We start from the raw sequence: 18,229 nt of genomic DNA on the forward strand, positions 1-18,229 counted from the left end.
TCGCCGGCGGCAAATCGATCGTCCGTCGCGACGCGTGCTTATAAAAAGGGCGCCGAGCTTGTGCCGGCGTCCTTCCAGCGAGATCGAAGTGCGGAAGCTCGACTTGCGCGAGTAACGTGTAGGGACTTGTGTAGTATACGTGTAAGTTAAGCGTATAAGTATTTTAATAAAGATACGAAAACGCAAGAAAACAAAAGTATTTTTTGTTACTTCCTTATTTTTCTAATGGCGAATTCGATTGGAAGAACTAGTACGCACTGGTGCATATTAAAGTCGTTGTACACTAATTTAATTTAAGTATAAAAATGAAATGCAAATATTTCGAATTATGAAATACATATTTTACCTAATAGTATTGTACAATAAAATGTATAAAGTATTTCACGATTTAATCGATTTCTATGTTTATTTATAAACATGTCTTTACGTTATTTTGTATACGACGGCTTTAATGCGTACCAGTACGCACTGAGTGCGTCCAATCGAATTCGCTATAAGCAATCCGATACAGTACAAGATATTTTACGTCCGTATTCATAGTCAGATCTTATATTTAATACTTCTTTAAATTTATTTTTAGATGCCAATTCAGTAGGCAATAAAATAATTCGTAGAGCATTTGAAAATTTTAAGGAAGCCTTAAATATAGGGCCTGAATTATGATAAATTTAAGCAAGCCTTAAATATAAGGCCTGACTAATAAATACGGGTATTATAGCCCTTTTATTACGAATCTTTACTCATTTGAAAAAAAGAGATATAAATTTTTTATAAATTCCTTTAAATACAGATATATTGAAAATTTTATAAGTTTTATAAAATTTACAAGTGAATTAAATTTGAAGATTTAGATTTTACGTTGCCGTTCTAGAAACTTTTTCTTACTCTTAAGAGTTTCATCTCGCGCCTCGGCTAAAACCTATCCTTATATCGCCATCGATCGGCAAAGTTCAACCTCCCTCATGTAGATGGTGCTACGTCACGGAGGGGGTAGTATTCCAGCACCGGAAATACGATGGGGGATGCTTGTAGGGATCTCACCCCTCGTCATGATCGTGCGAGCTAGAACGGCTAGGTGGCACGATAGGCGGTGAAGGGTGAGGAGTGACGAGGCCATGAAGAGGGGTTGGTGCAACGAAACCGAGGGTATGAGGGTTGAGGCAGAGAGGGAGAGGGCGGACGAGAACGACGTAGTGAGAGAACTAGAGAAGTCACAGTCCAGTTGAGGCGCAAGAGTCCTCCGGCTAAGGACTACGGTCCCTGGCAGTCCGGGACATTATGCCAGGCGGCGAGGGGTCCCCGATCAATTTCCTCGACCACCATCATCGCGCGTCGACTCCCGCCACCACGTCCACGACGAACGAGTGCGCGAACGGCGACGATGTTAGGACCGCGTCATCGGCGACTAGCACCGGTACGACCTTCACCAGCGCGATGACGAGCGCCCTAGCGGGCGACGGTCTCCGTCGCAGAAAGGTCATACACGCGGCTCGAGAGACCCTCGATAAGGGTGAGTCAGGCGTTACTTTTTCATCTCTTCGCGATATCATCGCGTTTCTCGTATCATCATCACTTACGAAACCTCGCGCAACCATTCATCGCTGCGGATACCTAGCCCCAAATTCCTTTTGACTTTCTGGTGCACGGATATCAGGATCGATCTTCCTTCCCCATAATGCAGCCTGATAAATGGAACATTCTCCGATCCGTTCCTGGCCTCGTTTAATGAAGTAACCGTAGAAGGGTAAACCAATGTATTAATATCTAAACAGAACAATAAATCACGGTAATGTCAAAATAAATCGTAAATGATTGAAAAGTGACTTTTAGTGATCGTTTTGGAGTTATTTTGATGTCACGATGATTCGTGTTCTACTTGAATACCGATTTGCAAGTTATGTACCATGTCTCTCGATCGCGTACGCGTGTCGCATTCAATATTGCAATCAGGTTAGATAGATATCATAGAATGTAAATTTAAATCCTACAGATCGGATCACTTGCTGCATTGAATTTATTATTAACCTCTCCTATAAAAGTACCCACACATTTCAGTATACGAACGTTTTTATGTGTATATTAATATTCATTGTACGTTTCCTAATTTGACTCATACGTTGACGTAGTATTAATTATTAACGTTAATTATTAAGCAACACGTAAACATACATTCATGCGATTACTTTCACATCTTTGCGTTTTAATGGTTTCATGGATATATTCGGTATGCTAGATTCATTCTATTAATGTATCTGCGAACATGACGAGATAACTGATAAATATGATGACTCATAAATAATACATAAATTTTAGGAGAGAATTCATGCGGTTTCCGGCGGCACAACAAAATGACATCGCGTTCGATTTACGATGATAAATATCTTTTAAAAAAAATATGTTTTATGTTATGTTGATTCCTTTTGATGACCTCGATGTTTCTAGACCGCCATGTTGCAGTTGCACTTTCGAAATGGTTGCTGTTATGGCATTTATGCGGGTTGATATAAATATATCGTAGATATATCGAGATCCTTTCGCGTGATAAAACATGAAATAGAAATTATTTCATGTTTAATCGATAGCATCTTCTTCGCAATACATAACATGTACCTGTCACGAAATTTAAATTTCCTGTTATGCATTATTACACGTGTATGACAGTAAATCAATGTCAAATTTAAAATTGTTATACTTTTTTTCGTTCCTTCCAAAATTATAACAAAAATAAGATAAAGATCTCTAAAATATGTCATAAATTTATAAAATGGCTTGCGTATTTGATAATAAGTTTCATACAGTAATGTAATATATATTACTATTAAAATATATTACTATTAATAAACCATTAAATAAGAAGAGAAGGGATAATGAATTAATTATTGTTAATAATAATGAGAGAAATAATTATTACTTCCTTCTTCGCTATGTAATAAATAATAACAGAAATAAATTAAAAATATTTTAATCAAGAACAAATCGAAAAATATTTTCTTAAAATGGTGGAAAACTCTTCGTAATATAAGATTTCTTAGTATTTCATAAATAATTGACTTATCTAATATGGAATGCCCATCTTGTATTATAGAAATAGCTGCAATCAACAAAATGCTGCACTTCTGTGGCCAAATCTCACTTCTATGCCTCGCCAGTTTTAACATTCAACGTACTTTATGCGCGCACGGGAGTTACGTAAGAATCCTTCGCACGTGGGCTGAATGCATTATATGTTATATATATGTGTTTAAGTAAAAATACTTCACTAGATAATATCTACAAAACAATTGGTACATACAATTCAATTATAATATAATATTAATAAAATCTGAAAAACTTTAAATTTTTTTTAAATATATATATATATATTTGATAAAAAAAATTACTAACGTTTAAATAATTACCACTAAAATTTTTAGTTTACATAGAAATAAATTTAGAAATTGCGTGCAAAACAAAAAGAAATTGTGATGTTAAATTGGATAAACGTAAAAATACACCCATTCTTCAACTTACATAACGAATTGTTTTGTGTTTTTTTTATTTTTATATGCAGTAAAAATGTCTCGGATATTTATTTACAAACACTCACGAATATCTTTAATCAAATTTAATTATATTACAGAAATTAAATTTGCTTTAAAAAATCCTCTGTTTCCCGAAATATTTAAGTTGTTATTGAAAATATTTACAATATCATATCTTAGATACGGTAAACGTCAGTTTACTGTAAAAGTTAACATATATACAATTTTATGATAGAATGAAGATCATTAATTTAACTAGTTTAACAACGAAATTTTCGGCTTTATCAAAGTCCCAAGAACGTTTTATTAACAAATTTGATTAGCACGAAATTCACATGAGACTAGTTCGGCACCAACTCGAAAACAAGGTTAACCGAATTCATTTGGCATGTGGCGCGAAATTTGCCTAATGTAAAAGGATGAACTATATTCTGCCTAATTTTATATACATATTTTTTAATTTTTTCAATATTATTAAATTTAAATATATCGATGTTAAACTTAAATTTCAATTTAATTAATTCAAATTCAAAGGAAAATTTTAGATAGGATAAATTTCTATACTATGTTCTTCGAGTTGTCTAATTTCGTAGATATTAAAAGGAGACAACTCCGGCAATGACAAAGTTAAAAAAGCTTGAAGGATCGTGCGTTCTTAGAAAGTCCAACTTTCAGAAGACATAAAGCGAAGAAAAACGCTTAGCATTTGTTAATGTTGGTCCCAATCTGCTTCTTGAATACGGTTACTCGACCTGTTTTTGTGTCACATCACAATTGCGCATTGAACCAAATGATGTGACACACTGTGCATTACATGCATTGTGTATTATTCACTGATTGCCGGTTTGAAACAACGTACGTGAGTTTAAAATGACGGTGTCACGATTTCAATGCAAATTTCAGTGAATATGGTTTTCGTTTGACATCCGCGATTACAAAGAATTTGTAACGGTTAGTAGAAATGTCATTGTTCGAGGTGCGTTACGTTTTTGTTCACCTATAAATGATTATCTAACGAATTCTTTCATATCAATTCTTTTCACAAATTTAATTGAGATCTGTATTGTATATAAGCTCCTACTTTTTAACTTTTCTCAATCTTATACATTTTTTTTCGATGTTATAAATTTCTTCTTGCTATTCTGGAAAACTTCATGAAAGAGGAAATTTCTGATAGACAACTAAGTTAAATCATCCCTATACGTAAAAGAAGTAAAGAAGAAGTTTATACAGTGTATATTCCGTTGAAGTATACGGTAACTACACCGTTAAGAATATTGTAAAAGAATTTATAGCTTATATAATATATTTTGAATAAAAAGTTTATAGTATATACCGTAATGTAATCGACTTTTGTTTGGTTTTATTAGTTATACAATACGATCGTAAAACGCTTTAATGCAAAATGATATTAATATCATTTAATAGAGAGATAAACTTCTTTTGCGGTCTTTTCTTGAAAAAAACTTTAATTAAAGCCTCGTTACTTTGATAAAATCACGTTATATAATTATTGCATCAATATTTCATTATAAAAAATTTCATGACATTTTAAATTGATTTCATTTTGCATTCTAATTTGTTTACATCAAATCTTTACATAATATTAATTATTTTTGCTTTAATAAAAACTTTATTTTATTTTTTAAAGAAGAAAAAACCGTACAAAACGACCCAATTGCAGATGCCATGTAATAAGTTTAATATAAAATTAAAAGAGCTAATATAGCAAACAGACAATTCTACTTAGATTATTTCTAATCTTCCTAAAAAAAGATTTTAACTTTTAAATTTAAAATATGTCCATAAAAATTAAGGATAAAATTTTTAATATGAAGATTTATGGATATTCAAGGTGACTTTAATATAAGAACGGTAACTAGGTTAACCATCTAATATGATAGAGTGAAAAGAAGAGAAAGATATCTAAAGATAATTCTATTCATACGTTTTAACGTAATTCTATTGCAACTATTTGCAAAGCTTTTTCCTCAAGAAAGCATAACATGAAAAAGCTTTCATAGTTTTATAGACGCATTGGCGCCTTCAAGTCTTTCACTGTTCGATGTCATCGGACTGCAAGTGTAAACAAAGTGCATTGACCTCATTCTGGGTAAACCAAGTCGATGAAGCATGACTACTCGAGTAAAAAAGTTCTTGTGTGGCGCACAAATGATTATTTGTAGGGGTGCTTCGTCGACTTCGAGAATAGAAGACTTGCTTGTGATATACTTGCAAAATATATAAAATTTATTAAAGATTTTAATAGATATGAAGATAATTAAAGATGTTATTTGGATTAAAAGACGCAAACAAAATTGATCTCAATCAACGCTAGTAATAGTTTCCTGTTAATTTTTCTTGGGAAGGTTATACTGTGAAAAAAATATACATCGCGTATATATTATACATTGAAGATAAACAATCTTCCGTGCAATTATACGTGAAATGTATGACGGCACAAATTGCGGAAAAATGTGAGACAAGCTGCTAGATTCCGTGATGAGACAATACGATTGTTTTATAAGCGAGAATCAAAAGAGAAATCTCTCTAATGTGATAAAAAAAACTTATAACTAATAAAACACAGTAATTTTGAAATATTATATAATTTAGTAACTAAATTTGAAATAAAAATTTTATTAGCTACTTGAAAATATGATATTATCATATTTACGTTTTAATTTTATGGAAATATTTAAATTTTATCAAATTAAAAGTAAAAAATAAAATATATTAAATATAAAATAGAAATAAAGATTAACAAATTTAAAAATTCGAAAGGAATTAGAGCTACGAGCCAAAGATTAATTATTGTGAGTTAAATTATTTGTATAAACATATCATAACAATAAATAAAACACTTTAATGTCTGCTATAAACAATTACAAATCAAAGACAAAAAAACAAAGAACAGACATTTCGAAGGACCTATCGGATCCTTTTCAATGTTGAAATAAAATTAAATTAAAAATTATACTACGATCTCATATTATTCAGATGATATAGTTGAAGCATGGTGCAATATAATGCACGGTAATATAATGTTCCTCTCTCGTCATATTACTTGTCTATTAAGATTCTAACACAAGAAATTATAATCATGCATTTTTACGGAGGAATATTATATTACCGTTTTCCATTGCACCATGCTTTAATTATGTCATCTGAATAATATGAGATCGTAGTATAATTTTTAATTTAATTTTATTTCAACATTGAAAAGGATCCGATAAGGATTGAAACGTCTGTTCTTTGTTCTTTTGTCTTTGATTTGTAATTGTTTATAGCAGACATTAAAGTGTTTTTTTTTTTATTGTTATGGTATGTTTATACAAATAATTTAAATCACAATAATTAATCTTTGACTCGTAGCCCTAATTCCTTTCGAATTTTTAAAATTTTAAATATTATTAATATATTTTTTTGCTAAAAAGGAATGTATGTTCTAGTTCTAGTTTAAACAAGAAATCAATAAATATATATATAGTATATATAGTATAAGTATAAAAAGTGTAAGAAAGAGATTTTATCAAATATATATAAAATTAGTTTATATGTTGTAATACATATTATAAAATATGTGTATTAATAAATCTAAATTTTAAAATTTACATCTCACATAATTGTCGCGTAAAATAATATTTTCTCTAAATATGGTGTCTGTGATGCGTGCATCAACAATGTTAAATGATGTCCTTAACGGGAACGTGCGATTTCTCGTTTGAGGTGGTCATGTCTGTAATTTCCGCGTTTTGTGCAGCACCGTCCGTAGACGAGATGTAGATAGCGTGCATCCCGCGCGAAAGTATAGATATATACATCTGTACGTACGCTGTGACGTAAGAGGAATTCTCTCTCCGTTTTCATCCCTCCCTACTGAAATGAGATGCGGTAGTATATAGCATTTCAGCAACGGTTTATCCGAAGGGATTCGGAATGGGGACCTTGCGAGGCAGCTTAACCACGGCGTATACTCTAGATCTCAGAGGTGCGAATTTCTGGCCTGATGGCTCGCTAGTTATTAATTATTTAAATAGTTTCCGCGCAAACGCGTGCGGTTGCGGCTCATCGAAGCATTAATAATTAAGGGGGTAATAAAAATGACAGAATATATTAATTTATTTCTTGTACGAAACATTTTACTTGTTAAAAAATATACGTATATACACATATAATTTATTTGTGAAAAATAAAAATGTTTCGTGAATAATTTCTTCTTTCGTATTACATAATATTTCGTATTACATAACGTGTTTCGAGAATATCTCTCTCTCTCTCTCTCTCTCTTTCTCTTTCTCAAGATGTTTTGAATAGACTGAATAGTTTTAAGGTTTATAAAGGGACGAGAATAACCAATATTTGCACATGAATTATCTCGTCATAGTGCAAGAAGAATCAATATTTGGGCTTAAATTATTATATCATACGCTAAATTCTCTTTTCCTGATCTATCTAACTCTAACATTGTTTGTTTAAGTGTATAAAAGTATGTGTAAATGTAAAAAGTAAATAAATGAAAATGGTCCTTAAAAGAGATCTCCTATATGAAATACTGTAACCTAATTGCTTTGATAATATCGCACGTGGAATATTGCACGTGGAAATCATGAAAATCATAATTCAAATTATATTCCTGCTCTGTGAGATAACAGGATACAAAATACAGAATAACTCAGGTATGCGCTTGCATTAGCAATCCTTCTGGCTTGACTACTGCTGGAACTCTGCCATCATTTACACTACATTGTCTCTACATTATTGGGAAAGTTCCAAAAATAATAACACTTTGTAGAAACAATAATTTAAAGCTTATATTAAACAATTTACTATTACGATATTGCTCGTTATAAAATCGGAATTTTGAAAAAGAATCTTCATATATATCAGGATGAGCCAAAAGTCTGGATACACACCCAAATATCTCATAAACGATACATTTAAAAAAAAAATGTTTCAAACAAAAGTTGTAAAGCTTAAAAAGATGCATTTAACGATAGTAGTTATTTGACCTAGAATGGCGTTGTCAAGGTCACGTCAAGGTCAAATAACTACTATCGTTAAATGCTTCTTTTTAAGTTTTACAACTTTTGTTTGAAACATTTTTTTTTTAAATGTATCGTTTATGAGATATTTGGGTGTATCCAGACTTTTGGCCCACCCTGTATATATATATATATAAGAAATTTAATAAAAATAATTAGAAAGTAAAATATTACTATTTTATACATTTTACGCCCTGTATATTATTTATTTAATTTTAAAGTACTTTATTTAATAGTTCTTTGGAATTGTAGACAAATGATTATTTTTTCGTATCATATAGTTATATAACTTAAATTAGTTATATTATGAATTGGAAAATAATAAAAATTTCTAATTATTTGGATAATAAATAAGACAAATGGAAACTGAGCAATTAAGTATCTAATTGTGTGTAAAATTTTGTAAAAACTAGATCACAAATATTTCACCTTTTCCTATAAAAACCTGGTTCTTGCATACTCGAAATTTACTGACGCTTAACGATAGTATATCCCGATGAGAGCTTTAAAGTTTTGCGGTCGACATAGATGGATGTCCTTCTTCACGCCTACACTAGATACCTTCGACTTCGCTCAAAGTAATCGCACATACTTTATCTTGTCGAAGAATTTTTAGTCATTACACGTTTTCGTGTATGCGAGATTAATGGCGCATCTTTTGCACAGCGTATAATTTACTGCCTGGTTTTCGTTACACGTGTCCGGAGAAACCGATTCTTACCACATCAATTGACTTTAACCGTAGTTTAATTGTTTCTCTGTCCCTTTCTGCAAACAAGAGAGACAATCAAACTAGACTACGACCGAAGTTAACTGACGTCAGTTACTCAGTTACTTTTACAAAGTATACAAAATCGGAATATGTACGTCATAACGAGTATTATCATTAGATTATCCAAATAATGGACTGAATATCTAAAAATATGTTTTTTCTTCCATTATATAAATTGTATTTGTTCTAAGATAAACTCGAATAAGATGGTCATACGGGGAAGATGGCCATGGCCTTTTAGAATGACTACAAAAATGCTCTATTTAACAATTATTGAAAAAATTACAGCCTATAGCCATCTTTTCCGTATGGCCATAATACCCTAGTTTATCTTATGTAAAAAATAGTTATAAATTATCACTTTTTATTTCTCCATAGCAACATATATAGTTTATTAAAAAAACGTAATAAAGGAAAAAGTGCTAATGATGTGTGAAAGTCTAAATTTATATTTATAGTACTTGAGAATTTCACACAAAGAAAAAGGAATCGATGCCCTCTTTTCCATTAGAAATATGCGCGCGATCGCAATTCTTATTGTAGCGATTTGTAAAATTTTCAATAGAAACATACAGATGATCTATTTGAGGAATCGTCGTTAAATGTTGCAATATGCATAAATTTATTTTTCTCGAGTAAAGTCGAGGTTCTATTTAAATAATTCGAAAATCGGTTTAAAAAAAAGATGGACACCCACATGAAACTAAAATGACATATGCCGGTTAAAAAGAGAATCGATAAAGGTACACACGTGTCATGTCAAAAAATAACCGAGAATAAAGTTATATTTTGCAGAAACTGCACGTAATATAAAACTTGAAACTTTCATTCATTCCTAAGTCCTAATTCTTAGTTCAATTATGAATTCATGATATCATGTCTGACATTTAACGATCTCGATAACGGTTATGAATATGTCTTTGTTTATAGCATCCCGTCTTTTAAGACGAAAAATACCATGTACAGGCCACTTAATGACCCCCCGCCGCCTATGGATACAAAAGGTTCCTACTCAGGTATGTACTTAAAATATTTTTAAATTAAGTAGAAAGTGGAAAATTATTTTTATGGATATAAAAGATAAGGAAGAATACAACACTGTTAAATATTCGCTCAACGTGGTGGATAATTCGATTTCGCGAACGGAAGTCTCAACGAAAATTCGTATCTTTCAGTCGACATCACAGCAGCAATGTAAAACTTCATAACTTGTTGGTTGAAAGTAATACTTAGATTAAATAACTTAATAAAGGTGTTCTTGTGAATATTATGAAACTTGGCTTGAAATATTATTTGATATCAAATTTAGCGAAATATTAGTTAGCTAACGCTTTGCTGCACATAATACTTTAATTTCGATTATTTCAGAAATGTACGAATTTCGTCCAATTATACTCGAAATATATATTATGTCAATGTCACAGTAATTTTGATGTAATAAGAATGTTTATACAGATCAATTATTTCAAACGTTAAAAAATGAAGTGTACGCCACGTTTCATCAATCATTCTATACGAGTTAATGCGCGAATACTTTATACTGAAAGACAATGTTAGTTCTAGTAATGCAATATCGTTTGTATAATATCCTTTTAACACTTGACTGCCGTGGTCACAGCAATAACAGTAGTGTCTGTGTGATGCCATTAGCGATAGGTACTCAAGTATGTCTATTTCTTCCTCGTGTACGTGACTATCTTCATCAATCATTCTATACAGCGTGGTTGAATGATATCACTGTGATAATCTAATCTGATAAAAGAAACACATTGGCACGTATATCTAATAAAAATACTAAGACTGAATTTTATTCTTAAAGTTCTTTTGAATTGGTTTATCGAATTAAACACTCTGTAATAATATCGATTATACACGTTAAACAAGCTATTAGTGGATACCGAATAACTTTACGTATATTGCGATGTTTACTCTTTCAAGCAAACATTGTTGATTCTGTACCATTTTGTTTGTTCTTCTGTTACTCCGTCTTGAATTGCGGATTCGATTTTTGTCGTGTTAGCACGATGTGAAGTGAATTTATCTTGAATATGTTAGTTCATGAAATATTGGTCACTTATAAAAATCTAGTAAACAAAAATGAATTAAAATGGATTGAAATTTTATCTATTCAAATGCATATTTTAAATAGCGAAAACTTTTTTTGGATTCAATCCAAATTCAGTGAGATTCAAGTAGATTCAATTAGATTCAAATTGGATGCAATTAGATTGAAAAACTGCACTTTTTATTCAGAATTTCGAATTGATAAATTTATAGAAAAAGAAAGAGAAAAGAAGAAAGGAAAAATTATTAAAATGTATTGTAATAAATAGCAAACTAAGATAATATTAATATAAGTATTTTCTTGTGCAATGCAGGATTAATCAGTATATATGTAGGATTATTTAGTTACATGTATACGTATATCTAACTATTTTTTTTAAATAGAACGTCGATTTTATTTTACTCGTAATAGTCTCTACATCTTAACGCTCGAGAATCAGAATAAGTTGGCTGAAATCCAACTGGTATAGCGCTTGGTATTGCCAATTCGCGTACAACGATACCTCGATAATACGGCTGACCTAGTAATGTACGTAACTACTTGATCTCACCACTAAACTTAAGAGTATTTTTTTCGGTCGTGTTGGAAATCACCGATATTTCACGAAACAACATGTAAGACCATTGAACTATTCCTCGGGGAGCGTATTGAATGGATTTATGGTAGTCTATTATGGTATAATAATAAACTTGATATGCTCTTTCAAAACTTTTCCTTTGCAATCCTTAACAATTACTAATATAAATATAGAATAAAAACTACTTTTTAAATTTGTACGAATTATTTTTATAAAGTGTCATATTTAAATTGTTTTTAATTTATTATATTTGCATTAAAAATAAATATATTGATACATATCTATATATATATATAGATCTGTCTATACATAGGTAGATAAAGAGATTATACAATAAAAAAATAGACGTTGTAAATTCAATCACATTTTTTGTCACGTAAACTACGCAAGAAGCTCAATAATTTAACCTTTTAGGAATGCGACGTAGTCATGATGTTCCCCAATGGGGCAAACGACGAGACCTTGATGTGGCTTCTAGGTCGGCTCCGGGCTGGAACCCCGGGGCTAGTAGTTCATGTGCGACATCACGCCTCGTCGGACAGTTACGGGTTTTACATTACGGCACCATTTAGCGTGTAAGTCCAATTCTCGATAGAATAAAAGGCATACTTTGAGAAATCAAGTGTGCAATGCACGATTGAGAACAGCCACATAGATATAATTTCATCGGCTCACAGTCTGCTCAAGGCCGCCGAGGAGATGCACCTTCCAAAGTCCCTTAGGCAGGAATTCGGCGGAGGATTCAAGGAGTTCGTCGGCTCCGAGGCCAATTGCTTCGAGGGCAGTGACGACGAGGTCCGATTCTTCACTACCCAAGAAAAGCAGTCCCTAGTGCTGCACTTACTTCACACTCTGAGGGCCGGTCCTCAAGATCTTCATAGTCTAGCCGGTCTTAAGATGGTGGAGGGTCAAGCAATTATCCCAAAGTGCATTTCATCCGGTATTATTTCTCAGGTGCGATATACGTATTGGTTTTATCATACCAGGTTTACATCTCCTTCGATGAAATAAGATTCCTTGAATCTCGTCTCGTCAAAGGGGAGATTCTGTGACACGATTATGTGCTTTGGTCAGGTCTTCCCCCTTCACGAATTACCCGCGTTAGAGAAACTGCAACGGAGCTGGGTCCGCGCGTTCCTCAGCCCCCAACCGTTGGACGATATTTGTAAATATTTCGGGGTGAAAATCACCATGTACTTTGCCTGGCTCGGCCACTACACCACCGCTTTGATCGTTCCAGCTGCAGTGGGTGTCATATATTGGGTATGTATATATCTCACGTATCGTTATTTAAATAATAAATATAAAGTATGTAATCCTGTTCATTTAATAAAACGAAACGTAATGGCAAATTTAGATTTAAAATTAATTAATTTCCAGACAACGGAATGATATAAAATTCAAGCAAAAGACAAGTAAAAATAAGTAAATTAAAATTAAAATAATTTTGTAGCTTTAAAAAAATAAATCAAATATAAGTAATTGTCTATGTAAGCCTTGGCGGTTGTTAATGCGTAAATAATACATTAAATCATTTAATGCAGACCTGTCCAATTTGAGCCCGGAACCAAAACGCAAAGCCATCGATGCAAAAAAATTCAATGTGAAGAAGATTTCATGGACTGTAAAGTGTTGATAAGCATCGCTTAGACGCGTATCAACACTTTACCAAGTGTCCAAAATCTTACCCATATTGATTTTTTTTACGTCAATGGCTTTGCGGTTTAACTCCGGAATTCAAATTTGACAGGCCTGATTTAATGGATTTATAAGACGATAAGATATAGGCTACGTTTACACCGTGCATTTAGGCCGCGGCCTATACAATAGATGTCCTTGTTTATCCTGTATATTAAACAAAGACACTTATCGTATAGGTCGCGGACTAAGCGCACGGTGTAAACGTAGCCATCATTCACAAACAATTGGAATGTACTTACCAATGAAGTTAACTGCAAACGTCGCAATTCTGGATTTGAGTACAACTGCATTGTAGTTTATATTTGATTTTCGCATTAAAGAGGACTCAAATTCAGAATAAAAACATTTGCAGTTAACTTCTTTGGTAAGTACATTCCTGCGAATTATATCTTATTTCCTTATAAATACATTTTTTACGCACTAATAACCGCGAATGTTCGTAGAGGCAATTTACTTATATTAAAAAATAAATAACTATCAAATCTCGTCTGTTTAGGTCGGCATCATCGGCAGGAACCAAGCGGTGGAGGATGTGGCGTACGTTCTGTTTTCGGTGTTCAACGTGATATGGGCTACCGTATACCTGGAGACATGGAAAAGAAGGGGCGCGGAATTGGCGTACAGGTGGGGCACTTTGGATCAGAGGGACGATTTATTGGTCGAGCCTAGACCTCTGTTTACAGTAAGAACCTTTCGAACATTTTTAAGCCTTAGCACTCCGACGTCGACATGGATGCCGTAGTGTGCTACTCCAGCGTCTACACCTGCACAGCGCTATGAGACTAGAACATGCTTTTGCTACGCCGTACAATTGAAAATATAGGCAATACTGCGAGGAATTTTTGACAGATAAAAGTCCATTTGTAAAACCTGTTCGAAATTTGATCAATTAATTCAACCGTAACTGTGTTCAGGGAACTTTGGAGGTTTCACCAGTGACGGGTAGGCTGGAACCGACGTATCCCAGGTGGCGAAGAAATATGTTTCGATACTTCGTGAGCGTGCCTATTATTGCAATCTGTTTACTCTTCGTCTTCATCGTTATGATTCTGAGTTTTCAGATACAGGTACGTATAAGTGCATTGCACAGTTATTAATAATTTATTTAAATTATAAGACTTATAAATTCAAATATATACTTTTGTGTCATTTGGACTTAAATACATATATGTATTGTACATATATTCAATTTATTTGTATTTAAAAGAAGAAAGCTGAAGATTGATATAAAATTTATGCTATAAACTTTTCGACTTGTTTGACTTACAGGATTGGTGGGACGCACATCTTGAATCAGGAGGCTATGGATTTTGGCTAAGTTACGTGCCAAAGGTCTTGCTCGCAATAGTGATTGCATTAATGGATGAAGCGTACTTCAAAGTCGCGGTGTGGTTAAACGATTTGGGTATGTGTCCCAATGATAATCAAGCCCCTATACTTTACACTATTTTCCTCCATCTTTCTTTTTCTCCCTCCTTTTCTCTCTCTCTCTCTCTCTCTCTCTCTCTCTCTCTCTCTCTTCCTCTCTCTCTCTTTCGACATAATCGTATCTCCGTGCGACTCAAAATACAAACAATTGCCATTTGCCGACTTTTTCGCATCGATATATGTATTCTACGGTACACTATGCACGTCTAGTTCAAAAGCATAGCATATACTTTCGATAATTTTTCCACAGCTTAGCTTCTTCTAGAGAATAATTAAAAGATTATGTAACGAGAACATCATACATTTACATGAAAGATTGTTGTTCTGTTTTTTTTTTATGTGATTAAACCCGTGACATATTATAGATACAGTTTCGCTATCATTTAAATTCTGGAGAGCATTCATGGTACGGTAGATAGTATTTGTGATTTTTGTGTGTTGGACGCAGAAAACTATCGACTAGACACCGAGTACGAGAATCATCTGATCTACAAAGTGGCACTGGTAATAAGAAGAACTCTCCATTTTCAACGAATAGAATATCAATGTTGTGCTAAACGTACACATGTCCTCCTCTAATTAAATACGATAAATAATATTAAATAAATACAAAAGATTTATCATTTTTCCTCTTGTTATCACAAATATATTTTTCGAAAGTATTAAATAAAATCGAATTGAAAAAACATTATTAATGGCTATCTATAATAGATAACATTATGTACCTAATTATATTATAATTTGCCTGTAAATCGCTTAACTTGATGAACTATTATTTTAATCGTTTTGCAGCTAATTGCTTAATCAAGAATTAATTTTGCATTGATTCTTGAAATCAAATGTAAATATATATATATTATATTCAAAGGAGTTTAATAATGCTTCATAGCGTGAAATTGGTTCAATGAACTATGGTATAATTACTACAATCACTTTTTTATTCATTCATTACAATTCATTGGATACATTGTACAACATTATTGCTGTGTAAATGATCAAATAGAAAAACTTCCTTATGAAAAAACTTACATACATATAATTTTTAATCTCAAATTATCCTTTTATAATTATTTTTACATGATATATTTGATTCTAAATAGACACAATAAATTCTATGTAAAATATAAATGCAATATATTTAAGATAAAAATTAGATTTCTAAAATACTCGTTTATTTATAAAATTTTCTATGACTAAAAATAAAAATAATTTCACAGCTCAGATTGAGTTAATTTGATACATTAATTTGCGATTGCGGCAAATAAACTTACAAATAAATTAAATAAAAATTAACTCGACATCTGAAAAAAAATAATCGTATGTACATTAGAGGTGGACATTTTGAAAAATACAATATAGACTTTAAGCTTTTTGTTTTAAAGCAGAAGTGCCTGCTCTGGCTGTCTCTGTCGCTGCATGAACATTCTTTTTGCAAAAGAACACTTTTTTGCTTACGCTTAAAATAATCTTATACATCACAAGCCTTCGTAACCGCTCATTTATGTGCATTTTGTACATATAATGTATGTGTTAACGCCATTGTGATTTCCAGATAATCTGCAACGACTATCCTATATTTCAGTTTCAGTTTGTAAACTCCTTCCTATCGCTGTTTTACATCGCCTTCTATCTTCAAGATCAAGAGAGACTCAAGGAGGTGAGGATTCAACTGTCTTTCCCCCGTAATATGTATGTTATAACCACATGAGAACATAAATTTTCGTTTTAGCAATTGGCGGCTCTACTCATAGCTCGCCAAGTGATCGGCAATCTAAAGGAATCCGCGGTGCCATACCTCATCGAGCAACTACGGCTGGCACGGCTGAGCTTCGAACTGTTCGGGGCCCTGAGTCCTAGCGAGGCGCGGCCACCCCCCGGCCAGGAGAGTGAAGACGTACAGGGTGGTAAGGACACCGAGGAGAAGGACGAACGACTTGACAGCGGCAAAACGAAGCAACCGCGAAACGTCAGCCAGGCAGAATTGGAGAGTTCCCTCTACAGAGTAGGGCATCCCACTAATTCTCTACTTAGTGACGTTACGTTCAAGGTTTGATCTAGATTTAGCCAATAGATCTTTCGTTTTTCTGGGAACACTAGACCGCACACGCATATCGACCTTCGAACTACTCGTAATCGAAAACATAATGTATATAGATATATAAAAATAAGGAAGACTTATCAAGCATCTCTCTATCAAGATTATGCCTAATAGATGCTTCAGCCGCCCCGTCAAGGTCTCCTTGAGTTTCAAGGGTGTTACATAAAACTGCGAGTGAATCGAACGCGTCGTATCGTAAATCGACCCATTTATCTCGCCTAAGACCTTTCTGTCCGTTCTTTTTGCTCAGACTGCACTCTTCGCATTCTATATTGCATGACGACTGAGCCAAACTATTAATAGCAATATCAATGTCACATTGCGTTTGTAGATCGTTTCTTTTTGCAGAATTTTAATGATTTTTATCCCGTTTCACACCCATTCCATCCGACGACGCACAGGTATCGACCAGGAAGGTAATATCACATTCATCCTTTAAAGATCAATCCTTTCTGTCACAAACAATCGAGATTTTTCTTAACAATGCAAAATGTATGGTATAAATTTAATAATTGAATTATTTTTAGATGCATTGTTGTAGCGATTATTAATCGAGATCAAAATATTACTTTTTTACAAAAACTCCAATTTTATTAAATATTTATACATTAAAAATAATAATAGTTTCATATTGTTCCGAATTATTAAAAAGGTCTATTCAGCTCCAAGTATTAACTCTTTAAATAAAATATTTGCAAATACATTTTTCAATACTACATATTTTTTAAATGATATAGAGTGACCGAAAGGAACAGAACTCTATGGCTTATCACGCAGAGCCCACGCATCCTCGTGTTCTCAACTTGTATTTTACTAAAGTTTAATTTTCTTTAATGTGTGCACATGGATTCACGCCCAAAATACGATAAGTCAAAATGTTTTAATCATTCAAAGACAAAACTAAATATACATACAGATGTACTTTGTTAGCATAGTGTTAAACAGATATTTTTATTAAGTTGTTATATTAAATAAACTTGCATTATTTATTTTATATATATATATATATATATACAGGGTGT

At 32.7% G+C, this 18,229-nt stretch overlaps 1 protein-coding gene across 4 annotated transcripts in view; it reads left to right on the plus strand.

The window, feature by feature from the left end:
• The first annotated feature begins 1,205 nt into the window (after positions 1-1,205).
• Positions 1,206-18,229, plus strand: part of wwk (anoctamin 8 white walker) — a 23,179-nt gene continuing 6,155 nt past the window's right edge. For 3 of the 4 annotated variants that reach the window (XM_018445819.1, XM_018445820.1, XM_018445821.1), the window contains exons 1-11: positions 1,206-1,510; positions 10,269-10,354; positions 12,395-12,555; positions 12,658-12,934; positions 13,055-13,243; positions 14,178-14,363; positions 14,596-14,748; positions 14,951-15,086; positions 15,558-15,613; positions 16,692-16,766; positions 16,839-17,156. In XM_018445819.1, the coding sequence (XP_018301321.1) occupies positions 1,279-1,510; positions 10,269-10,354; positions 12,395-12,555; positions 12,658-12,934; positions 13,055-13,243; positions 14,178-14,363; positions 14,596-14,748; positions 14,951-15,086; positions 15,558-15,613; positions 16,692-16,766; positions 16,839-17,156 (1,869 nt within the window). In that variant the 5' untranslated portion in view covers positions 1,206-1,278. The remainder of the gene's footprint in view (positions 1,511-10,268; positions 10,355-12,394; positions 12,556-12,657; positions 12,935-13,054; positions 13,244-14,177; positions 14,364-14,595; positions 14,749-14,950; positions 15,087-15,557; positions 15,614-16,691; positions 16,767-16,838; positions 17,157-18,229) is intronic. The other variant, XM_018445822.1, reaches the window with a different exon arrangement.

Source organism: Mycetomoellerius zeteki, unplaced genomic scaffold (genome assembly GCF_001594055.1).
Source record: "Mycetomoellerius zeteki isolate Tzet28-1 unplaced genomic scaffold, Tzet1.0 scaffold167, whole genome shotgun sequence".
Lineage (NCBI taxonomy): Eukaryota > Metazoa > Arthropoda > Insecta > Hymenoptera > Formicidae > Mycetomoellerius > Mycetomoellerius zeteki.